General features: G+C 45.7%; 1 protein-coding gene across 1 annotated transcript in view; it reads right to left on the bottom strand.

Annotated features, from left to right (window-relative positions):
* LOC124552717 (odorant receptor 43a-like) overlaps positions 1 to 26,312 on the bottom strand; it is a 125,360-nt gene that overhangs the window by 4,869 nt on the left and 94,179 nt on the right. Inside the window, exon 7 of the mRNA XM_047127058.1 lies at positions 13,698 to 13,853. Coding sequence (XP_046983014.1) covers positions 13,698 to 13,853 — 156 coding nt within the window. The remainder of the gene's footprint in view (positions 1 to 13,697; positions 13,854 to 26,312) is intronic.

Raw genomic sequence — 26,312 nt, 5'->3', positions numbered from 1 at the left:
AAATGAGACTCGTCCAATCAGGCAACATGTTTCCACTCATCAACATCATCAACAGTCCAGTGTCGGTGTTGACAGGCTAAGGCGAGACGTAAAGCTTTGGGTCACGGAGTCATCAAAGGCACACTAGTGGGCCATCGGCTCTGAAAGCCCTTATCAATGATGTTCCGTTGAATAGTTCGCATGCTGACAGTTGTTGATGGCACAGCATTGAAATATGCAGCAATTTGCAGAAGGGTTGCACTTCCGTCACGTTGAACGATTGTCTTCAGTCGTCCTTGGTCCCGTTATTGCAGGATCTTTTTCCGCCCGCAGCAATATCGGAGATTTGATGTTTTACCGGAGTCCTGATATTCACGGTACACTCATGAAATTGTCGTATGGGAAAATCCCCACTTCATCGCTACCTCAGAGATGATGTGCCCATCGCTCATGCGCCAGCTGTACCACCACGTTTAAACTCACGTAAACCTTGATAACCTGTCATTGTAGCAGCCGATCTGACAACTGAGCAAGACACTTGTTGTCTTATATAGGCGTTGCCGACCGCAGTGCCGTGTCCTACCTGTTAACGTAGCTCTGTGTTTGAGTACACATGTCTATACAAGTTTCTTCGGCGCTTCAGTATATTATATGACTTTATCTAGCTTGTCCTTAACTTTTGCAGGGGAGTGTAGATACGACGAAATTTTTAAAATCAGTACAGAACCATGAAAATTGGCTAGCTACTTAAAGCTGTCTGCACCAGACCGAGTCTCAGACTCGGGACATTTGCCTTTGTTGGCCAAGTGCTCTACCGAGTGAACTGCGTCCTCAGACCTTTACCTCCGCTGGTACCTCACACCAATCTCTCAAAATTCCCAGATGTTCTCCTGCTTTTGTGGCTCAGTCAGTAGAGCACTCGCCCGTGTGAGGTAAAGCTACCGATTTCGAGACTCAGTCTGGCGCAAACACTCTTAATCAGCCAGGAAACTTTCATCTCAGTATACACTCTGTAGCAGCGAGGAAAATTCATTCTCGGAATTCTCCACGAGATGCGGCTAAGCCATGTCTCCCCAACATCATTTCTTCCAGGAGTGCTGATCCTGTAAGTTCTGCAGAACAACCTCTAAAAGGTAGGAGATAAGGTACTGTTGGAAGTAAACTTTGAGGGTGGGTCGTGAGTCGTGCTTGAGTAGCTCAATCAGTTGATCATGTGCCCAAGAAAGACGAAGGTGCCGAGTTCAAGTCTTGGACAGGCACACAGTTTTAATCAGGCAAGAAAGTTCTGTATCAGCGCAGACTCCACTGAAGAGTGAAAAGTTCATTGTAGTACACAATTATATTTTCCAAGTTTCTATTTGATAATTTCATATAATGTGATCTAGAACGGTTCAATGAATTATTGCTGCAAAAACCGTCCAAAGACTGGTGTTATGATAAGCTTATGAGTATTTTCGCGTAGTTTCTGTCGACTGACAACTGTAACAGACATTAATTACGAGGGTTGCCCAGAAAGTAGTGTACCGCATTTTTTTTCCAGCTAGAAACAATGCTATGAATGCAGAACGTTATGCATTTATTGCAGTGATGGCTTCAGCCACCAAATGTATCAGGATGACCAAATGTAGTGGGAAGAGGTAGAAGGCACCATATTAAGACTCGTCTGAGCTTTCCAAATCATTTATTTGTTTCCAACTACAGTGCTGTGTTCCCCTGAGTCCCAGTGCAAGGCACTGCTGTGTGTTGGCCTTGTAGGGTGGCAACATCAGGACTACGTCGGCAGCTGACTCAGTGGTCTTCTTCCCCATTGACTCAGCGCTACTCTGCTGGCAGCTGCTGAGCGGCCCACTGTGTCCTTCCTCACTGGTGTAACTGAGATCACGGCGACCACAAGCGCCCATGATCTGGCGTCTGAATCTGTGGCCTCTCGCCTCGCAATGCTTCTGGCGTGTGTTGGAAGCCAGGATGACTGCTCACAGTAGCGAGCCGAAGAGTGGCCTGCTGCTGGCTGGTTGCCTATGGACCCTGTGTTGGGCTCGGAGGGTCAAACCAATGATCTGCCGTGGACTGGAACGCTGGCACTCCATCTGCTGCTGTGTGTAGCTGGTGGTGTGACATGCCCTGCCTTCCAGGAGAGCTGCCACACTTGAATCCGTCGTGTTGGCCTCAGAGGGTTGAACCAGCGACCTGCCGTGGACTCTAACACTAGTGCCCCATCAGCTGCTGTATGTAGCAGGTGGTGTGACATGCCCCACTGTCCAGGAGAGCTACCACACTTGAATGACTCTTGTTAGAAAATCGCACCTATTTATACTTGGCTGTGCACCCTGTTTTGCTAATGTGCCACTCCGAGTCACGCACTCACAACACCTAGGTTGTGCCAGTTGGCCCCTTATGCCTATAACTTGCGCCATGCAAAGCGCTGCATTTACGCTTTTCAAAGGTTCAATGACCCTGTGGCCTCCATTCTACTTCACAACCACTGGTCAGCATAACTTACTGCCAAGGGGCCTGTGCCTGGCTGTAACTTATGTGCTCAGAAATATTGCACCGATTCTAACTTTCCTATCTTAAACTGTTGTGCCACTACATTATTATTTGATGTCTCCTGAGTGAGCGCACCAAGTTTACCTCACTTCTGACTGATAGCGTAGCTGCAGGGCAATTTCAAAGTGGCATCTGTAGGTGACATACGTTACAAGGAACATGTTGTCATTGAATTTCTAACTGCAGAGAAAGAGACTGTGGGGAACATTCACAAACGCTTGTGGAAAGTCTATGGAGCATCCGCTGGCGATAGGAGTACAGTTAGTCGCTGGGCACAGAGGGTGAGGTCATTAGAAGGTGGTTTGGCGGAGCTTCAGGATTTGCAGCAATCGGGGAGACCATCCACGGCTGTCACATCTGACACACATGACGTAGCCCCTTCGGACGTCCATTTGTTTGGTCATTAAAGGTTGTCTTTCGTGGAAGACATTTTCAGGATGATGAGGAGGTGATTCACAAGTGAAGCACTGTTTCTGCCACCAGAACAAGGATTGTCACCAACAGGGCATACACCCCCTTGTTTCGTGCTGGAGGAAGGCCATAGAACAGGATGGAGATTAAGTGAAAAAAATAAGGTGTGTAGATAACACACTATTCTTTCGTGTGTGTAATTCTCATTATGTTCAATAAAAAATTATTGAAGAAAAAAAATGGTGCATTGCTTTCTGGACAACCCTCATACGTAAATATTTTTCAAATATATCCAAATACTGTAGGCATCAAGGCATTATAGAGAATGTACCTAGCCAAAATCAGCTGCTTGTTTAAATACATCAAAACGTAGCCAAGATTATAAACTAAACTGTTTATTTATGTGCCATTATTCAACAAGCTCTTTTTAACCATCCCTATGAGCTGCAGCCCCAGCTGGTGGGAACTAAGCGAACTGAGACGAGGACGCCGTCTGTTCCTCGAGAAGGAGATAGTGGTTTACTGTCCTGAACGACAACAGCTTGGTGATATACAGCTGTCTTTTTCTGGACCGAGTAGGCAACAATGACACAGCAGACAACTGGCGTGTGCTGTGGATCTGTGTGTGCATGAAAGCAATTCCTGGCCCTCACAGTGTATGCAGCCTGTCACCTGTGAATTGCTGTCGTGGTTGTATAGAGTGACTGATACTGGCCGTCAATGTTGCTGACCTTTGTTCAGTATACTGGTCTGCGGTCGTCTTTCAAGATCTTTCAAGCGCCTTTTAATTTTATCGCCAACCAACAACCAAAATGTCGACAATTTTAAAATTTGGAGACATAATTGAGAACCCATTTGTTTGAAGTTAATTCTAGTGTGATTTATTAGTTCTTATGAAGTCAGTTTCAAATTGTTTGTGTCTACTAAATCGCTGAAGTTTCGGTTGAGAGATTTGTTTTGTAAATAAACTTGTCTTTTGTCTACCAAAAGCGCCTGGCCACAGCTGAACAAACTTTCCACTCCCAACTCCACCTAGTCGGCCAGTCAAATACTGGTAACCCTACAGGCCTGTTACATATTGGTAGCAGAGCATGGTTCTATGGATTGTGGCCGGGAGTTTAGTAGTGTTCACTTGCAGCTTAGCTTCAGTTCAAGAATTTGTCCTTGATTGTTTTCTTTTCCATTTGATTTATTGTTGCCAATGTACTCTTTATCAGTGTGACTTATTTCGGGATGGCTGCACGAATTGTCCCAGGTTTGCGAACTTGAGGGGGAGAATTGGCTATGAACCTACCATTAATGAACTGCAGTTCTATACGGTGTTGCTGATTATGCCTGTGTATTGTAGGAGTTGTTAGATTGGCCAGTTGTTCTTTCTGCTCTTCCAGTGAAAGAGGTGAGTGCAGCCGTGTACCGTATTGAAGCCTTGTTAGAAGAAATGGTCCCTATAGTTTGTTTCCTTGAAATGGCTCACACTCTATATTTGCAACTTAAGCACAAGGAGACTAGATTAATGCACTGTAGCAACTGTTAGAAAGATTTGTGTTGCATCATGCAAGTTAGTGATTTATTTTTACACATGGAGCAAGAGACACTGGATTTGCATGAGTGTCTTAGTTGTTTGCTGGCTTGTGAGTGACATGATTATGTACAGCGGATCAGGCCAGGTGATGGTATCACTAATCTCATCCAGATGGCTGAATTTGGCTGCAGCATTATTGGACTGTTTGCTAAATTGCCTCACCCCATCCTTCATTTGGAGAGGGACGTAAGTATATATCTGGTGGTATATTGCCTCAAGTCAACTATTTTTGTGAGTTTGTAGATCCGGAGGAGAAAGGTAGGATTTATGAACTATTATACCCATTGGTTCATGGTTGCTCAAAGTAGTTTGATTGTGCAGGTATGCCTAATGGCACTAGTTTGACTAATTTACATGCCAGTGTTTGAATTAAATCTGTACCAGTCCATGCCTTGCACAAATTTGTTAGGACATATTATATACGTGTAGAGGGTGAGTTATCTGGATATGTTGGTGGTGTTCGATATACTTCTGAAGCATTTTGTTTTCCACTACAAGACTCTTAAGTTGTTTCCATATATTTGAGGGTATCGCATGGTTGTATACTGTTTGCCTCCATTGCTAATAGGTTGTTAGAGTTCCAGGAACTTGTTTAGCAAGTTGAAAACGTCAGATGTGCTGATGAGAAGCTCAATGTTAAATCTGGAGCCTATAAGGCAGCTATTTTGCATGAGAAAAGTGGTGATGGTGGTAACCTTATGCCCAAATAGACATGGAAATCTTTTGATTGTGGGAGTAACAGTCACTTTGGTGGAGCTGTCCAGTGTTGGTTTTGCATAAATCAGGAAGGACGGAATGACTGGGACCTCAGTGCTGTGGGAAGTTAATGAAGGAATGTCCTCTGTTGTGTATTGGAAAAGTGTGTCCTTAACTTGTATACGCATTAATGAGGAACTGGCTTGTGTTTTCTTGCTTTTGGGCAGTGCTGTCACCTTGATCAGTGAAGCTCAATATTCTTGTGTGCAAATTGCCTCCATTGAAACCAGTTTTCAGGATTTTTAAAATGGCCAATGACCAACAAATACGGTTACTAGGTGGATTACATTTTAAATTCTGGTTCGTGATTTCAATTGATAGTTCAGATTTAAGATAGCAAGTGTTTCATCCATTCCAGCTAACCTCACGTCTGATTTTATTCAACACATTGGTCTTCTACCAGAATGGAGGAAGAGGATATTTGTCTTCATGTTTTCTCACAGTACGCCATATGGTTATAGCTGGCATGGGATTTTGCCAGGAACAAAATGTAATTTGGTTAACAGTGGCAATTGTGGCAAGTTTGAACTCAATTACCTGATACCCCAATAAGCTACTCAGTTGCAGGTGTTATGCGTGTCTCTCTTCCTGATGTGCTTTACCTGTAAATTGGGGGGAGGACGACGCTTCAATCCCGCGTCCGGCCATCCTGACTTAGGTTTTACGTGATTTCCCTAAATCGCTCCAGGCAAATGCCGGGATGGTTCCTTTGAAAGGGCATGGCCGAATTCCTTCCCCGTCCTTCCCTAATCCGATGAGACCGATGACCTCGCAGTTTGGTCTCTTCCCCAAACAACCCAACCTACACATAAATTGGGGATGATGAAGGTAGCTGAATATAGAAATCAGATCATGGACTAGGTACCGTTAGGCATCCACCTTAATGACTTTTACTATCACAGGTGGATCAACTGAAGAAGTTTTGATCAGATGCTTGAGGAGGTACTAATGAGCCCTTTTACTTCACTATACTCTTCACCCACAATTTTGATAGCATACGGGCAGGGGGAAAGTCAGACCAGTAGCCGATCAATTTTTGTCAGTCGATCTCCTCGTCTAATTTACATCCTTGTTTCATGCGATTTGGCAGGACCAAACATTTTATAGTCTTAGACCTCGCTGCGGCTTATTGCCAGATCCTTTGGCGAACGAACATGGGGCAATAACCTCCTTTTTCAAGGATTGGAAGATATGAGGTCAGCAGAGTATCTTTCTGCCTTTCAACAGGAGCCGCCGTTTTGTCTAGGTTGAAATTTAGGTTTGTATACCATTATTTGGATGACATTCACATTGTGTTGTCACAAGTTATTCTGCCGCCGTTAACATAAAATTTATTTTTCAACACAGAGTATCAAGGAATCACTTCAAATGATCGAACAGTTAAAGAGAAATGAAAGAATTATTTCAAGAATATTGGTAAATGCAATCCAGCATTTGCTGCAGGTCAGTTCTGAGAGTAAAATTTCAGTTTTACTTGGAGTGTATCATTTTAAGATATATGACAATTTTAGTGACTGTGTTGAGGATATTATGCAACATATTGCAAAACTTTTGAGGCAGTTTCGTCTGGCAGGATTAATGATTATAACTCGTCAACGCCTTGCCTTGTTGAATACACCATTCTGCGTCAGATTCCAAAAGTTCAGAAACACTGGGTAAACAATTTTCAGAAATTTATACCGAAATTTGCCCAAGTTGGCAAACCTGGGGAAAAGTGGAAAAAATTCCAGTGGAGTGAAGTTTAACAATTCGCACTTTAGGGTTTACAAAATGCCTCGGGTAGCGCGTCAGTCCTGGCAATTCAACATTTCTCTGAAGAGTTTGTACTTCAGACTGTCACATCTACCAGGTGGTTGTAATTAAATTTTCCCTATTTAATACTTTATAACACGGAAACTAATTACCGTAGGTGTACCAAACTTGGTAGCATTAATGTCCAGAGTGTGAAGTGCACGATTTCCATGCGCCATAGCGCCACCGTCCTGTTCCAAGTACGGCCAACAGGTGCCGTGATCAGTCATCGTGATTCATAGTCTCACACACCTGATCAGTCGCAGTGCGCTTGTTGACGTGTCAACATGAGCTGAGCTTGGAAAAAGGAGCAGGGCATTGTTGGCGTAGCTCTGTTGTCAAAGCAACACAACGTCGCAACTGCACTTCGAGAATACCCCCGGCTGAAAGGATTACGGAAGGGTCCTCTTTCTCCGCCTGCTATGCGGAGCATGATGAAGAAGTTCGAATCAACTGGAGAACTGGGCGTCGCTCCGGGAAGAGGCGGACGACCGGTTGAACCACAGGTGGTTGACGAAATCAGTGTTGCTACGGCAGACAACGCTGCGCGCAATTACCGATCGCTCAACCGTGACTTAAGGATCTGTCGTATCGTACAGTACAGAAGGATCCCACGGTTCGCATAAAACGGACTACGATTTCACTTCTGGAGAAGAGTTCCTTACCTGAGGACGCTATCAAAAAACTACGTCCTGGTGCGGCCGTTCCACCTAGATTATACGGTTTGCCAAAGATCCATAAGGATGGAGTCCCATTGCTCCCTGTTCTTTCTAATTTGGGTGCACCAACTTAAAACTTGGCAAAACATTTTGTGTCGGCTCTCAGCCCTCATGTGGGTAAATGTGAATACCATATTTCCAATTTCATGGATTTTGTTCAGTGTTTAGAGTTGCTTCGTCTTGGTCCCTCTGATTTACTTGTTAGTTTTGATGTGGTGTCACTTTTTACTCGGGTCCCTCTTGAAGAGTCACTGATTTTAATTAATGAAAAACTTGATATGGAAATGACGAAGCTCTGCCGTCATGTTCTGACATCCATCTATTTTTTATTTGATGACAAATATTTTGAACAAACCGACAGTATAGCTATGGGGAGTCCTTTAACCCCCATAGTAGCTAATCTTTTCATGGAGGACTTTGAGGATATGTCCCTGAAAACATCTTTTTTGAAGCCTTCGTGTTTTCTGAGATATGATGACGATATGTTTCTTGTTTGGCCACGTGAAATAGACTCTTTGCATCGGTTATTGTCTTCATCCGAACATCAAATTCACGATGGAAATTAAAACGAGGGAAAGTTACCATTTTTGGATGTACTAGAAGAAAAGAAGACGAAACTCTTGGACACAGTGTTTACCGGAAATCCACTCATACCGACAGGTATTTACATGCTAACTGTTTCCATCCACCTTTTGAACCGACAGGTATTTACATGCTAACTGTTTCCATCCACCTTTCGAACGTACAGAAGTCCTTCGGACCTTGGTTAAACGAGCATATGCCGTCTCGGATGCTGAGAATTTATCACAGGGGCTGTAACATCTTAAGGACGTGTTCAATAATAACGGCTATAGGGACCGACAATTTCGACGTGCTTTTGAGTTTGGACCTCTACCTAAACCTTCTGAAGACACCTTTAGGAAGTTTGGCATTTGCAAAATGCCACGTGAGTGCAGGAAAATTTACATTGGCCAAACTATTCGTACCGTCAACGAAAGACGTACTGAACATCATCGCCATACGCGATTATTACAGCCAGATAAATCTGCGGTGGCTAAGCATTGCCTTACAGAGGGACACAGGGTGCTATACAGTGAGACGCAAGTAGTTGCAAATGCTTCGCGGTGCTGGGATTGTGTTTTAAAAGAATATGTCGAAATCAGACTAGCAGATAATATTATTAATTGTGATAATTGATACCCGCTAAGTAAAACGTGGAATCCTGTTTTACCAGATATGAGGAAACAACGGCATCCAAATCGGCCGGCTATGAATAATCATTTGTAACGATATAGCGTTTTCAACAGTATTCACCACCGGAGGTGCTGCAACTCTCTTTGCGCCAGGGGGCAGCAGGAATGATTGAGTGCGGGTGCACTGTATCTAGCGCATGCGTAGTTGTACTTCCGATGCATATAAAGGTGCAGTCATTTGCGAGTGGAATCCAGGCGATCATCATTGGCTGCACCACTCGCTCCTTCTGCATCCATGATTTCTACCTCACCATTTATGACCGTCCTATCCACCTCACTCCTACCCTCAAATACCTTGGCCTCACCCTCTACCGCCACCTCACCTGGGCTCCCCATCTCCTTACCATCCAAAACAAAGCTCACAACCGACTCCGACTACTGTCCGGCCAGACGTGGGATCTGCATCCTTCCACCATCCTTCACACCTACAAATCCTTGATCCGCCCCATCCTCTGTTATGCCAGCGTGGCTTGGATTTCCGCCCCTCCCCAGTTCTATAAAGCCCTCCAAATCCTCGAACGCCACGCGCTCCGCCTTGCCTTCCGCATCCGCCTTCCGTCCCCCACACACATCCTCTACAACCTCGACCCCTTCCCCCACCTTCTCCTTTTTCTTTTCCTTGAACACACCCGCACACTATATATTGTTCACCGCCTTGATCCCCCTCACCCCCTGGTGTCTCCCTTCCTCTCCACCCCCAGCCAGTTGCCACGCCTTTACCGTTGTGTCCCACCCTTTCTTCATCTCCACACCCTCCATCTCCTTTCCCAATGCAACTTCCACCATCCATCCCTCTCGGATGATGTGCTTCGCCCTGACATCTACCCTTCCTACTAACTCTAACCCCATCTTCCTGCCTCCTCCTCAGGGCTCCCTCTCCTCCCCCTCCCTCCTCCTGAGCGGCTTCCCCCTCCTACTCCCCCTCCATCTCTTGTGCCCCCTTTCAGTGTCTCTGCACTTCCTCCTGCCTTGTCTTCCCTCTTCATCTCATGCCACACGTGTCTCCTGCCTCTTAGTGTACCCGCTGACTCTCCGTATCAACCGCTGCCTCCCCTGCTGCCCCTTGCTCTCCCCTCCTTTTCCATCCTCTCTGACCTTTCCCTCGGCAGGCCCCACCTGGCAGTTTTATTCTTCATCGTGTGTGCTCCAAGTGGGTTTTAAGCACATTGTTCTGTTGTGTTTTTAATACTGTGGCCGACTTTTAACCTGTGCATGTGCGTTCAGTGTCTTCTTTGTGTTTTAAGAATCGCCAACTGTGTTTTTTAACTTTCTGGTGAGTTTTTTAACTGTCTCCCATGAACGTCACCATGTCAGTGCATTTTTACCTCCATTTTCTCCCCTTACTCTGTTTTATGTTCCCCTTTTTTATCGCCCTATATATGTAACATTTTATTCTTGTTTTAGTTGTCATGTCACTAGGCTGAAGAGCGGCGGATTGTGCCGCTGACAGCCCTGCCCTGCCCATATGGTGCAGGGGAAAGAAATCACAATAAATAAAAAATTTAAAAAAAAAAGAGCGGAATCAGTTATCGGTGAGAGCAGCGTAGCTTTCCTCACCTGATGGCGGCCAGATGGACCGCTCAAATATTGTGCTCAGATGACAGTTTGATCCATCTGGAAACCAGACAAGAATTTGATATACTAATACGCCAGGAAAATCTGCATAGTCACACAGGGAACTGACTTTGTGAGCGACGTCGACAATCATGTTTCCACATCATCCACAGTTTCCTCGAATAATTGCAGGCGTCTCGCCTGCCCCCTTGCCACCTCCTTCCATGCAGATGTAACAGTAGTCCATCTCATTTGTCTCCACCATCGTCGCCAAGCCTTGAATTCAGTATTTAATGTGATCAAAAGCATCCGGACATCCTCAAAAACATACGTTTTTTAAAGGAGCATTGTGCTGCCCCCTACTGCCAGGTACTCCATATCAGCAAACTCAGTAGTCATTAGACATCGTGAGAAAGCAGAACTGGGCGCTCCGTGGAACTCACGGACTTCGAACATGATCAGGTGACTGGGTGTCAATTGGGTCATACGTCTGTACACTAAATTTCCACACTCCTAAACCTCCCTAGGTCCACTGCTTGCAAGGTGATAGTGAAGTGGAAACGTGAACAGACACGTACAGCACAAAAGCATACAGGCCGACCTTGTCTGTTGACTGACAGAGACCGCCGACAGCTGAAGAGGGTTGTAATGTGTAATAGGCAGACATCTATGCAGACCGTTACACTGAAATTCCAAACTGCATCAGGATCCACTGCAAGTAGCATGACAGTTAGGTGGGAGGTGGGAAAACTTGGATTTCGTGGTCGAGCGGCGGTAAATGTGACGCCTCGCTCGGTGTAAGGAGCGTAAACATTGGACGATTAAACAGTGGAAAAACGTTGTGAGGAGTGACGAATCACGGAACCCATAGTGGCGATCCGATGGCAGGGTATGGGTATGGCGAATGCCCGGTGAACGTCATCTGCCAGCGAGTGTAGCGCCAACTGTAAAATTCCGAGGTGGTGGTGTTATGGTGTGGTCGTGTTTTTCATGGAGGGGGCTTGCGCTCCTTGTTGTTTTGCGTGGCACTACCACAGCACAGGCCTACACTGATGTTTTAAGCACCTTCTTACTTCCTTCTGTTGAAGAGCAATTCGGGGATGGTGATGGAGTCTTTCAACACGATCGAGCACCTGTTCACAACGCACGGCCTGTGGCGGAGTAGTTACACGTCAATAACATCCCTGCAATGGACTGGCCTGCATAGAGTCCTGACCTGAATCCCATAGAACATCTTTGGGATGTTTTGGAACACCGACTTCGTGCCAGGGCTCACCGACCGACATCGATACCTCTGTGCAGCACTCCTTGAAGAATGGGCTGCCGTTCCCCAAGAAACCTTCCAGAACCTGATTGAACGTACGCCCGAGAGAGTGGCAGCTTTCATCAAGGCTAAGGGTGGGCCAACACAATGCTGAATTCCAGAATTACCGATGAAGGTCGCCGCGAACTTGAAAGTCATTTTCAGCCAGGTGTCCGGATACTTTTGATCACATAGTGTAGATGGTCCTCCATCTTAATGAGAACATCTCGCAGTAATATTCACGAACATGCGTGAAGATTGGACTGTGTGTACAGGTAGGAGGAGATAACTTCCAGTATCTCTTGTAACTATCTCTTCCGTAAAGGCATGTCTTCGATCGATTTGGTTTTATATCCTCTTTTATTAAGATTTTTTAACACTTTTCCCGAGACCCCTTACGAGCTGGACACTTTATGATGAGTATTCTGTGGACACTCACGTCATGCATGACAACACAAGCTGTGGACCAAAGACTGCCTGCATGCAGTCCTGGTTTTATGAAGATTCAGGCTCTCTACTGCACAACAAGCGATCCGGTGATACCACTGATTTTAATCCTGCACAAACTGTCTGGGACTATTTGGAACTGTGGGTGAAACACAGCAGCCCAAAGTTCCTGCTTTGTTAGTTCTACAGGATCTAATTACCGATTAGTGGCTTAAGCTGGATATGGTGTACGTGTAGACACTTGTGGTACTTCCTGCTGTCTGAGCTGATGACAAACGACCCATTCGAGAGCTGCCAAATATCAGGTATGGTGATAGTTAGATAGCCCCAGCTGGTATATTTGGGACTTCCAATTATATGAAACTTCCTGGCAGATTAAAAAATGTGTACCCGACCGAGACTCGAACTCGGGACCTTTGTCTTTCGCAGACAAGTGCGCTACCAACTGACCTACCCAAGCACGACACACAACACGTCCTACAGCTTTAATTCTGCCAGTACCTCGTCTGCAACTTTCCAGGCTTCACAGGAGCTCTCCTGTGGAGGTTGCAGAACTAGTACTCCTGGAAGAAAGGATACTGTGTAAACATGGCTTAGCCACAGCCTGGATGATGTGTCCAGAATGAAATTTTTCTTCACTTTGCAGCGGAGTTTGCGCTGGTATGAAACTTCCTGACATATTAAAACTGTGTGCCGGATCGAGACTCGAACTCGGGACCTTTCCCTTTCGTGGGCAAGCGCACTACCAACTGAACTGCTGAAGCACGACTCACGACCCGTCCTCACAGCTTTAATTCAGACCACTTTCCGCTGCAGAGCGAAAAAAAATGCATTCTGCAAACATCCCCCAGGCTGTGGCTAAGCCATGTCTCCACAATACCCTTTCTTCCAGGAGTGCTCCTTCTGCAAAGTCTGCAGGAGAGCTTCTGTGAAGTTTGAAAGGTTCGAGATGAGGTACTGGCGTGATTGAAGCTGTGAGGACGGGTCGTTAGTCGTACTTGGAGAGCTCGGTTGGTAGAGCACTTGGCCGCAAAAGGCAAAGGTCCCGAGTTCGAGTCTCGGTCCGGCACACAGTTTCATGTCAGCGCACACTCCACTGCAGAGTGAAAAAATTTCATTCCACTTAGATATTTACTTTAGAGTCAAGGAAACCTTAAAAAGCCTACTCGAAACTGGGAGGTTGCATCAAATTTGATTTTATTACTGAGACAAGTAGTCCCAAACCAAAATTTGAAGGGCTAGTGCACGCTGATCTTGTTACGTCTGGTGACTTGACCGACATGAGCATAGTACTTACTGATCTAGAGTGTACGTGTAGAGCCCTGTGGCGTAGGGCACAAGTCACTTCAGCTCACCTGCAGGAAAGTCTCCTTGGACAGCTTGGACATCCTCCCCACTGTGATCTCCAGAGGCCGTCTGGCACCCATACAGAAAGTGAGCAGGTTGCGTCTGAATCGAATGTCGCAGTCCAGCCATCCACAACTGTATGCCGAATGCATCAGTTTCTCACTCTGTAATGTACAGAATGGTACATTTGAGCAAAAGCAGCAACTAAGTAGACCAGTACGATTCAGCTATTTCAGAACTCTTACAGTTACAAAAAAATACCTGTAAATACTTCCAAATAGTATCACATATCCGAAACAGTCATATTTACATTTCAGTGTAGCGAGGCTACTGCATACAAATGGGTACTTTTTAAGTTCGTGTGTAGGCACAATGTGAGTTTCTTTGAAACAAGTAATTTCCTTGCGTACAGTTCCATAACATTTAGAAACTTCGATTAAGACAATTTTTTACACCACAGTGGTTCCAATTTTTTTTTATTTACATGTACCTACTTTAAAACACAGCTTACCATCATATATTATGAAGTCAAACTTTCTGGGTAGGATGTACATTACTTGGAAAAAATCACTGAGGTGACCAAAGTTACGAGATATCTCCTGTATATCGCGTCGGACCTCGTTTTACCCAGCGTAGTACAGGAATTCGACGTGGCATGGACTCAAGTCTACGGACGTCCGCTGCAGAAGTATTGAGCCATGCTGTCTCTATAAGCGCCCTTAATTGCGAAAGCGTTACCAGTACAGGATTTTGTGCATGAACTGACCTCTCGATTATGTCCCATAAATGTTCAATGGAATTCACGTTGGGCGATCTGGGTGGCTAAACCATTCGCTCGAATTGCCCAGAATGTTCTTCAAACCAATGGCGAACGATTGTGGACCGGTGACGCAGCGCATTGTTATTTGTAAAAATTCCATCGTTATTTAGGAACATGAAGTCCCTCAATGGCTGTAAATTGTCTCCAAGTAGCCGAATACAATCATTTTCAGTGAATGATCGGTTCATTTTGCCCAGAGGACCCAGCCCATCCCATGTAAACAGCCCATATTATTATGGAGCCACAACCAGCTAGCACAATGCCTTGTTGACAACATGGCTTCATCGCTTCGTGGCGACTGCGCCAACCTCGAATCCTACCATCACCTGTTACCAACTGAAATTGGGACTCATTTGACCAGACTACAGGTTTCCAGTCATCTAAGGTCCAATTGATGCGATCACAAGGCCAGGAGAGGCACTGCAGACGGTTTCGTGTTACTAGCAATGGTACTCGCGTCAGCCGTCTGTTGCCATAGCCTATTAATACGAAATTTTGCCGCACTGCCCCACTGGATACCCTCGTCATATGTTCCACTTTGATTTCTGCGGTCATTTCACGTAGTTTTGTTTGTCTGATAATACTAACAACTTTACGCAATCGCCGCTGCTCTCGGTCGTTAAGTGAAGACCATCGGCGGCAGCATTATCCCTGGTGAGAAGTAATGCCTGAAATTCGCATTTTTGGCTTAAACTTTTTGTCGTGCAGTCATCAAGGGTACACGAGAGGGCCTTCAGCTCTGAATACCCATATCGATGTTTCGTTGAATAGTTCGCGTTGATGTTGAACAATTCTCTTCAGTCGTCATTGGTCATGTTCTTGCAGGATCTGTTCCCGACCACGGCAAAGGAGATTTGATGTTTTACCGGATTCCTGATATTCATGGGACACTTCTGAAATGGTCGTACGGGAAAGTCCCCACTTTATCGCTACCTCGGAGATGTTTGACGCATCGCTCGTACGTCAATTATAATACCACGTCCAAACTCACTTAAATCTTGATAAACTTCCATTGTAGCAGCAATAACTGACCTAAAAATTGCGCCAGACTCCTGCCGACCGCAGCGCCTTATGCTGCCTGTTTACATGTCTCTCTATTTGAATACACATGCCTATACCAGTTTCTTTGGCGCTTCAGTGTATATCTAATAATGTAATAACAAAAATTTAAAAAAATTTAATATTTCGAGTCTGAACGAGTTAATTCCAGAAAACCGTAACTGAGTGGCTGGGCGGAGTCCTACAAAGCGGTCTGGCGGAAGAATATCAACGAATCGTGGTCGTGGAGGAGAGAATAATGGCGACTACAGAAGTGCTGTGTCCGACGAATATAGCGCCGCCAGGTACCGCAGTAGCTGAGGAGTCCCGTAGTTATGTTGCAGGTCTCTTGGTGTGGCGGCAACCAGCATTACACCGCTGTGTGGTAGGTGGCTGGAACGAAAGGCGCCAGCCACAGTTACCACAGACACAATACTTCGACCATCATATCCATTAGGCTATCGGAGCTCGCCTCCAGGCTCGATTAAAACTTTCATATACGATAATGATGGAAGCGGAATAAATGAATTAGAATTTGTGCACGGCCAGGACTCCAACCCAGGTCGTCTTGCTTACTCGGTAAAAATGCTGACCATTACAGTATCACAGTACTACGGTCAACATTGCTGCGCGAACTACCCAACTCAAATGCCATCCCCAACACAAACTTCAGTACCAGGTCGGGTTGACAGGGGAGATAGAGAAGATCCAAAGAAGAGCGGCGCGTTTCGTCATAGGGTTATTTGGTAAGCGTGATAGCGTTACGGAGATGTTTAGCAAACTCAAGTGGCAGACTCTGCAAGAGAGGCACTCTGCATCGCGGTGTAGCTTGCTGTCCAGGTTTCGAGAAGGTGCGTTTCTGGATGAGGTATCGAATATATTGCTTCCCCCTACTTATACCTCCCGAGTAGATCACGAATGTAAAATTAGAGAGATTCGAGCGCGCACGGAGGCTTTTCGGCAGTCGTTCTTCCCGCGAACCACACGCGACTGGATCAGGAAAGGGAGGTAATGACAGTGGCACGTTAAGTACCCTCCGCCACACACCGTTGGGTGGCTTGCGGAGTACAAATGTAGGTGTAGATGTAGATATTTTCAGCTTGTTTTCCCCCTAAGTTGTCATTACTGCCAGGGCTCTCTGGCATTGGAATAGCACCCTGTCCTGTACCACGGGGGCAGAGAAGCTGAAGATGTGAAGTTTGTGTTGGGGAGGACATTCGAATCGTGCAGTTCGTAGAGGAACTATGACGATAGTGCTGCAGTGGTGTGATGGTCAGCATTTTTGCTTACGAAGCAAAAAGACCTGGGTTCGAATCCAGGTTATGGCACAAATTTTAATTCATTTCTTCAGCTTCCATCATAAATGTAAATGTAAATGTCGTGTAACTAGGGCTTCCCGTTGGGTAGAGCGATCGCCGGGTGCAAGTCCTTCGATTTGACGTCACTTCGGCGATTTGCTCGTCGATGGGGATGAAATGATGATGATTGGGACAACACAACACCCCGTCCCTGAGCAGAGAAAATCTCCGACCCAGCCGGCAGTCAAACCCGGGCCCTTAGGATTGACATAATGTCGCGCTGACTACTCAGCTACAGCGGGCAGACAGCTTCCATCATTATCGTGGATAAAGATGAGACATGTCTCGGGCAAAATTTAATTATAAAAACTTTCATTGCCTCAGATGTTTTCTCCTATGATCTCTGACTGCTATCACCAGAGGGTACTCCCATAGAATGTGGCGGATTAGCACTGCGACATTGCTCCACAAGGTATTACAAAGGGGTTTCAGAGATGGCTGCATATGAGAAACGGATCTCTGCCAAAGACAGATGCAGATGTAGGCAGGGACTCTAGTCTGTAGATACAAGTACTTCCTTATCACTGTTTGTTGACGTTCATTGGACTTCGGTGTTTCTAGCGTCGATGGTGAACGTGGCCAGTACACCCTAACATTGTCTCTGGCCGGAGTAAGTAGGTGATAGTGGTGAATGTCCACCTCCACTGCAGACGCTCTGTAAAGAGGAGTTTCACGAGACTCGGCCCATAGGTGGCAGCATCGGCTGCTGTGACTGCAAAAGCGGCAGCCTCCGTCTTGCCCAGAGACACAGGCCAAAGGACTTACTTAAACGCCAGCAGGTGCAGGGATGGCTGTATCCCAGTATAGTCCTGACAAGGCAGCAAAGTGCTCAGCTGCCTTTTCGGCTAGATGCACAGGTGTGGGCAAAAGTTTGAAGCTCGGTTAACAGTGGAGACAGCCGCATCATGGATATAGCGCTGAACAGCACAAGATGAACATCATATTGCTGCCCGGCTCCTGATGGCTGCTTTTTTTTTTTTCTTTATTGTGATTTCATTCCCCTGCCCCATATGGGCAGGGGAGGTCTGTCAGCGGCACAATCCGCCGCTCTTCAGCCGAGTGACATGAACTTAAAATAAGAATGAAATGGTACATACATAAGGCGATAGAGGGGAATGTAAAACAGAATAATGGGAGAAAATGGAGGTAAAAAAAATATAGACTACCAGATCAGGTTGACGGAGGAGATAGAGAAGATCCAAAGAAGTGCGGCGCGTTTCGTCACAGGGTTATTTGGTAACCGTGATGGCGTTACGGAGATGTTTGGCAAACTCAAGTGGCAGACGCTGCAAGAGTGGCGCTCTGCATCGCGGTGTAGCTTGCTGTCCAGGTTTCGAGAGGGTGCGTTTCTGGATGAGGTATCGAATATATTGTTTCCTCCTACTTATACCTTCCGAGGAGATCACGAATGTAAAATTAGAGAGATTCGGGTGCGCACGGAGGCTTTCAGACAGTCGTTCTTCCCGCGAACCATACGCGTCTGGAACAGAAAAGGCAGGTAATGACAGTGGCACGTAAAGTGCCCTCCGCCACACACCGTTGGGTGGCTTGCAGAGTATAGATGTAGATGTAGATGTAGAAGGTTCTCGATCCGACTTCTGACCCTGCATATAGTTTTAATGCTCGCAGTATTTGGCCTTTGCATGGCGCTACTTAGACAAGATGTAAAGTATTCAGCCATTGTTACTCTGTTTGTTATAGCGTACATCAGAATTACAATATTTTTAGACCTTCGTTCTTCCACATCTACATGGATATTCTGCAAATCACACGTGCCTGGCAGAGGGTTCACCGAACCACTTTCACAATAATTCTCTGCTACTCCAATCTCGAACAGTGCGTGGAAAATACGTACACCTATATCTTGCCGTGCGAGCTCTGATTTCGCTTATTTTATTATGATGAACGTTTTTCCGTATGTAGGCAGGTGTCAAAAAATGCCAGCCGGGGTGGCCGAGGGGTTCTACGCGATACAGTCTGGAACCGTGCGACCGCTAGGGTCGCAGGTTCGAATCCTCCCTCGGGCATGGATGTGTGTGATGTCCTTAGGTTAGTTAGGTTTAAGTGGTTCTGAGTTCTAGGGGACTGATGACCTCAGAATTTAAGTCCCATAGTGCTCAGAGCCATTTGAACCATTTTTGTCAAAAAATATTTCCTCATTCGAAGTAGAAAGATGATGATTGAACGAAAAACGACTTTGTTTTAATTATGTCCACCCAAATGCGTATCATGTCAGTGAAACTCTCCCCCTTGTTTCTCGATAATATAAAACGTGCTGACCTTGTTTGAACTTTTTTGGTCTACTCAATTAATCCTATCTGGCAGGGATCCCACTCTGCGCAGCATTAATCCAAAAGAGGACGGACAAGCGTAGCCTAGGCAGTCTCTTTAGTAGATCTGTTGCATCTTCTAAGTATTCTGCCCATAAAACGCAGTCTTAAGTTCCTTTCCCCACAACATTTTCTACGTTTTCTTTCCAATTTAAGCTGTTTATAATTGTAGTTCCTAGGTACTTAGTTGAATTTACGGCCTTTAGCTTTGGCTGATTTACCGTGTTACGGATTCCCTTTAGCACTTATGTGGATGACATCACACTTTTAATTATTTAGGGTCAATGGCCAATTTTCGCACCATACAGAATCTTTCCTAAATCGTTCTGCAATTTGTTTTGATCTTCTGATGACTTTACTAGAAGATAAAAGACCGTATCTGCAAACAACCTAGGGCGGCTGCTCAGATTGTCTCCTAAATTGTTTATATAGCTAAGGAACAGCAGAGGGCCCATAATACTACCTCGGGGAACGCCAGAAATCACTTTCATGTTTCTTGTTGACTTTCTGTCAGTCACTATGAACTGTGAACTCTCTGACAGGAAATCACGAATCCAGTCACTTAACTGAGACCATGTGCCATAAGTACGCAATTACACTACAAGCCGCTTATGTAGTACAGTGTCAAAAGCCTCCCGGAAATCCAGAAATACGGAATCAATTTGAAATCTCTTGTCAATAGCTTTCAACACTTCCTGCGAGTAGTTGTGTTTCACAAGAACGATGTTTTCTAAATCCGTGTTGACAGTATGTCAATGACCATTCTCTTCGCGGTACTTCATAATGTTCAAACACAACATGTGTTTCAAAATCCTGCTGCAAATCGACGTTAATGACATGGTCCTGTAATTTATTGGATTACTCCTACTAGCTTTCTTGAATACTGGTGTGACCTGTGAAACTGAACAGTCTTTAGGTACGGATCTTCCGTCGAGCGGGCAGTTGTACATGATTGTTAAGTATGGAGCTACTGTATCAGCATACTCTGAGAGGAACGTAATTGGAATACAGTCTGAACCGGAAGACCTGCATTTATTAAGTGATTTAAGTTGCTCCACTACACCGAGGATATTTACTTCTGTGTTACTCATGTTGGCAGCTATTCTAGATTCGAATTCTGGAATATTTATTTCGTATATTTACAAGCAAGACAAAAAAGAATCTGTAGAGAATATCTAAATAGCTACCAGATATGATTGAAACTGCAAATTTATCTTCCTCTGGTGATCTGTTGATTTCGTACAACTTGTTTAGCGTTGGATATCTGCCTCTTCTCAAAATTTTGACAGGTGACACAGTCCAGCAGATGAACCGGGATGGGGGGGGGGGGGGGGAGCATTGTTGTAATGCTCAGGAGAAGAGGTTTCCCTGCTCTGAGCAGTACTGAATCAAGTACAGGGTTATTAATAAGCACTTCCAAAGTTTCAAGAGATGCCTGCACGAAAACTACAAGACGTGCAGAAAACACATATCGGTCGTTGGAACATCTCTCCAAAATTTTAACTCACGTTACAGTTGCTCTGTGACCCAACCAGATGGCCGAGCTCGCTATCATATCGGCTTGCGAAACACCGGAGTAACGCTGAGAGCTCGAGATTGTGCGACTGGGATGTAGTTTCTCACATCCAACTACGCAAATATCAGACTGTTACCCACATCCAGCCTCAGATACACACTGCTCAAACGCGTAGAAGATATTATGACATTTGAACACAAGATCTACATTAGATGCAGACAGATGGGATACACAGATATGTAAACAGAAGCTATTCCGAGTCAAGAATATTTACTATATTCGAACTTACAATGTTTTCAAGAGTTCCATCATATTACTTACCTTGATGAAAACGGTTTATTGACAGACAGTCAGGACAGATTTATATCATATCGTTCTCGTCAAACACAACCAGCTCTTTTTTCACATGAAGTAATGAGTACTATCAACACGGTATCCCAGATGTATTCCTTATTTCTTGATTTCCAGAAGGCTGTTGATATCGTTTCCCCCAAGCGGCTTCTACTCAGTTCGCTTGCCTACAAAATATCGTCTCAGTTGTGCTACTGGGTTCGTGATTTCCTGTGAGAAGAGTCACAGTTCGTAGCGACTTACAGAAAGTTATCGAGAGAAGCAGAACTGAAATGTGGCGATCCCCAAGGAAGGCCCTCTGCTATTCCTAATCAGTACACAGAATTTAGGAGACGATCTGACCAGCCCTCTTCGATTGCTTGCAAATCATAAAGTCATTTTCCGTCTCGTAAAGTCATCAGACGATCAAAACCAAGTGCAAAATGATTTAGGCAAGACATCTGTATGGTGCGAAAAGTGGCAGTCGACTCTAAACAATGAAATGTGTGAGTACTAAAAGGAATCCGCTAAATTTCGGTTACACGAAAAATCTAAAGGGTGTAAATTCATTTAAATACTTAAGAATTACAGTTGCCAATAACTTAAACTAGAACGATCACATAGATGACGTTGTGCGGGAAGAAAACCAAAGACTGTGATTTATTTGCCTAACACTTACTGATGACACTGGACTCGCATTCGGGAGGACGACGGTTCAATCCCGCGTCTGGTAATCCTGATTTAGGTTTTCCGTTATTTCCCTAAATCGCTTCAGGCAAATGCCGGGATGGTTCCTTTGAAAGGGCACGGCCGACTTCCTTCTCCATCCTTCCCTAATCCCATGAGACCGATGACCTCGCAGTTTGGTCTCTTCCCCCCAAATCAACCCAACTTACAGATGCAATAGGTCTACTAAAGAGACTGCCTATGCTACGCTTGTCCGTCCTGTGCTAGATTACTGCTGGGTGATATGGGATCCGCATCAGGTAGGACTGACGGGGAAAATATAAAGTGTCCGAAAAAGGGCATCTCGTTTTCTGTTATGACAAAATAGGGGTGTGAGTGTCACGGATATTACATGCGATGGTGTGTGGCAATCATTAAAGCAAATAAGTTGTTCGTTGCAGCACAATATTTCCACAAAATGCGAAAATATTTTGTTGGCGCCCACCTACATAGGCCACATAGGGATAAATGACCATAGAAATAAAATAATAGAAATCAGAGCTCGCACGGGAAGATTCAAATGTTCGTTCTTTCCGACTGCCGTTCGAGAGTGGAATGGTAGAGGAATTGCTTGAACGTAGTTTGGATTGGATTAGATTGTTTGAGGCAAGAGACCAAACAGCGAGGTCATCGGTCTAGGAAAGGACGGGGAAGACAGTCGGCCGTGCCCTTTCAAAGGAACCATCCCGGCATTTGCCTGGAATGATTCAGGGAAATCACGGGAAACTTAAATCAGAATGACCGGACGCGGGATTGAACCGTCGTCCTCCCGAATGCGAGTCCACTGTACTAGCCACTGCGCCACCTCGCTCGATTGGAGGTTGTTTGATAAATCCTCTGCCAGGGACATAACTGTGAATTCGAGAGTAGTTATTTATAGGGGTTAGTACAATGATGATAGGGGATTTGAGGAAGTACCACGCTGCACAGACGGATTACTGCAGTGCGAACCGAGGCAAGTCACCGTCTGCTCCACAGAACATTGACACACAGTCCCCAGTCCATGCGAGTACACTCTGTTTCGCTCCCAGCATCCTACAACCGAGTGCGCAGGAAGGCTATTACAAGAGCAACCGAATTCTTTCGCGTGGTAGTGTCCGATAGGTAGTTCTCAGTGTTCTTCATCATCATTTCATCATCATTGACGCGCAAAGTCGCCGAAGTGACGTCAACTAAAAAGAACTTGCAATACGGCGGCCGAACTTCCCCGCATGGGGCCTACCGGCCAACAATGCCATACGATCATCATCATCATCATCATCATCAGTGCCAAAACTGATAGTGGTCATACTCAACAGCTATGCACGAGGTCATTATAGCGGCGCACAGCCAACAGAACTGCAGAGGCAAGGCTTGCTGATAAACGCGCAGTATGATATTTCAGGGTCTTCTTGCCGATTACCCACCGGTTATCACTGAGGCCACAATCCCAAAAATCAACTACTAGTTAATATACCTGGCAGATCTAACATTCGACATCCTGCCCAAGAGAAATCTAACTTACTAGAATGACAAGCTAGACGTTATCCTTCTTGCTTCTCTGGATCAGATGATAGCCACACAAAATGGTCGTGTGATGCTGGAACGCCTGCTAGACCACGTAAAAAAAAAGCCCAGACCAAATATCTCAACTGACACTTCATGACAAGAACTTCCACATTTCCACATCAGTTGTCTGCATAATTCTGGTAATGATACACTACTAGCCATTAAAATTGCTACACCAAGAAGAAATGCAGATGATAAACGGGTATTCATTGGACAAATATATTATACTAGAACTGACATGTGATTACATTTTCACGCAATTTGGGTGCACTGATCCTGAGAAATCAGCACCCAGAACAACCACCTCTGACCGTAATAACGGCCTTGATACGCCTGGGCATCGAGTCAAACAGAGCTTGGATAGAGTGTACAGGTACAGCTGCCCATGCAGCTTCAACACGATACCACAGTTCATCAAGAGTAGTGACTGGCGTACTGTGACGAGCCAGTTGCTAGGCTACCATTGACCAGACGTTTTCTGGTGAGAGATCTGGAGAATGTGCTGGCCAGGGAAGCAGTCGAACAATTTCTGTTTCCAGAAAGGCCCGTACAGGACCTGCATCATGCGGTCGTGCATTGTCCTGCTGAAATGTAGGGTTTCGCAGGGATCGAATGAAGGGTAGAGCCACGGGAAGTAACACATCTGAAATGTAACGTCCACTGTTCAAAGTGCCGTCAGTGCGAACAAGAGGTGACCGAGACGTGTAACCATCACGCCGGGTGATACGCCAGTATGGCGATGACGAATACACGCTTCCAATGTGCGTTCACTGTGATATCGCCAAACACGGATGCGACCTTCGTGATGCTGTAAATGAAACCTGGATTCATCCGAGGAAATGACGTTTTGCCATTAGTGCACCCAGGTTCCTCGTTGAGTACACCATCGCAGGCGCTCTTGTCTGTGATGCAGTGTCAAGGGTAACCGCAGCCGTGGTCTCCGAGCTAATAGTCCATGCTGCTGCAAACGTCGTCGAACTGTTCGTGCAGATGGTTGTTGTCCTGAAAACGTCCCCATCTGTTGACTCAGGGATCAAAACGTGGCTGCACTATGCGTTACAGCCATGCGGATAAGATGCCTGTCATCTCGGCTGCTAGTGATACGAGGCTGTTGGGACCCAGCATAGCGTTCCGTATTACCCTCCTGAACCCACCGATTCCATATTCTGTTAACAGTCATAGGATCTCGACCAACGCCAGCAGGAATGTCGCGATACAATAAACCGAAATTGCCATAGGCTACAATCCGACGTTTATCAAAGTCGGAAACGTGATGGTACGCATTTCTCCTCCTTACTCGAGGCATCACAACAACGTTTCACCAGGCAACGCCGTTCAACTGCTGTTTGTTTATGAGAAATCGCTTGGAAACTTTCCTCTTGTCAGCACGTTTTAGGTGTTGCCACCGGCGCCAACCATGTGTGAATGCTCTGAAAAGCTAATCATTTGGATACCACAACATCTTCTTCCTGCCGGTTAAATTTCGCATCTGTAGCACATCTTCGTAGTGTAGCAATTTTAATGGCCGGTAGTGTATATGGGTTACATACCTTCAGACGAAATCCCTCCCCATATGCACGTACTTGGCGGCAAACACTGTTGTTTTAGGCATTTATACGTGATCACTTTGCGCTCCTAGCTGAAAAGTGCGACGTCAAGTGAACGACAGGCACGGTAGAGACACTGCCGAACACATCTGTGCAACGTTCCATCGTATTTTCGCAGTGGTTTCCACTTCGCGCCTATTCGGACCTTACTTTTCGAATATGCCTTGTACTATAGCAATACGCAGAGAATAAATGTGAACAAGACAGTTTTCTGTATATAATAAATATCCAAAACACGTCCTACAGAGACCAATTCAAACACAATTTGAAAACACAGACAACCGTGCACTGCATACAAAAATTACTCCTAAGTTTACTCTCGTAGCTGCTAAGATTTGAAAAATATGAAGTAGTTCAAGCTGCAGCTGCTGAAAGGCAGCCTCTGTTGGAGACGTAAAAGCTGGCTAAAGTTATTGCTACTAAGCTTATGCCACGAAATGAGAAAGTCCAAGGTAGCTTCAAGCGGAACATCGTCTGAAAGGTTTACTTCGAGGACACTGTAGCCTCTGGTCAGAGCCTACATCCCCGCATTCCAAGTTGACACCGCCAGGTCTTTTGACTTCATCCGCGTAAGTAATACCTCATTACGCCCGCCCGCTTAGCCGTGCGGCCTAACGCACTGCTTTCCGGAGCGGCAAGGAGCGACTGGTCCCCGGCACGAATCCGCCAGGCGGATTTGTGTCGAGGTCCGGTGAGCTAACCAGTGTGTGGATGGTTTTTAGGCGGTTTTCTATCTGCCTTGGCGAATGCGGGCTGGTTCCCATTATTCCGCCTCAGCTACACTATGTCGGCGATTGCTGCACGAACAAGGTCTCCACGTACGCGTACACCACCATTACTCTACCGCGCAAACATAGGAGTTATAAGTCTGGTGCGAGACGTTCCCTGGTGGGGCGTGTCCACCGGGAGCCGAACCGCACAATAACCCTGAAAGAGTGGTTCGGTGTGGGGCGGTGTAGGGGTGAAGTGGACTGCGGTAGTCGTCGTGGGGTTGTGGACCACTGCGGCTGCGGCAGGGACGGAGCCTCTGCGTCGTTTCTAGGTCCCCGGTTAACATACAGTTCAATACAATACCTCATTAGGACGATCCTTTAGTTGTATTATTTTGAAAATACAAAATTGTTAAAGCTTTCGTGGCCATTTGTTGACAAACTGCCTATTGGCTTCTGTCTCGGGTTCTTCGGCCGACGTTCATTGCCAGCAATGGAGGGTGAAGCTTTGACAATGCCAGCCACTCGTGCTGGCGAAACGTCAGAAAAATCGTTAGATGAACGTCGGCCGAAGAACCCGAGACAGAAGCCAACAGGCATTTTGAAACTGCTTTAAGGTGTTGTGTTATCAAAGTTCCCG

This window comes from Schistocerca americana, chromosome 10 (assembly GCF_021461395.2).
Source record: "Schistocerca americana isolate TAMUIC-IGC-003095 chromosome 10, iqSchAmer2.1, whole genome shotgun sequence".
NCBI lineage: Eukaryota > Metazoa > Arthropoda > Insecta > Orthoptera > Acrididae > Schistocerca > Schistocerca americana.
This window is presented reverse-complemented; position numbering and strand designations above follow the sequence as displayed.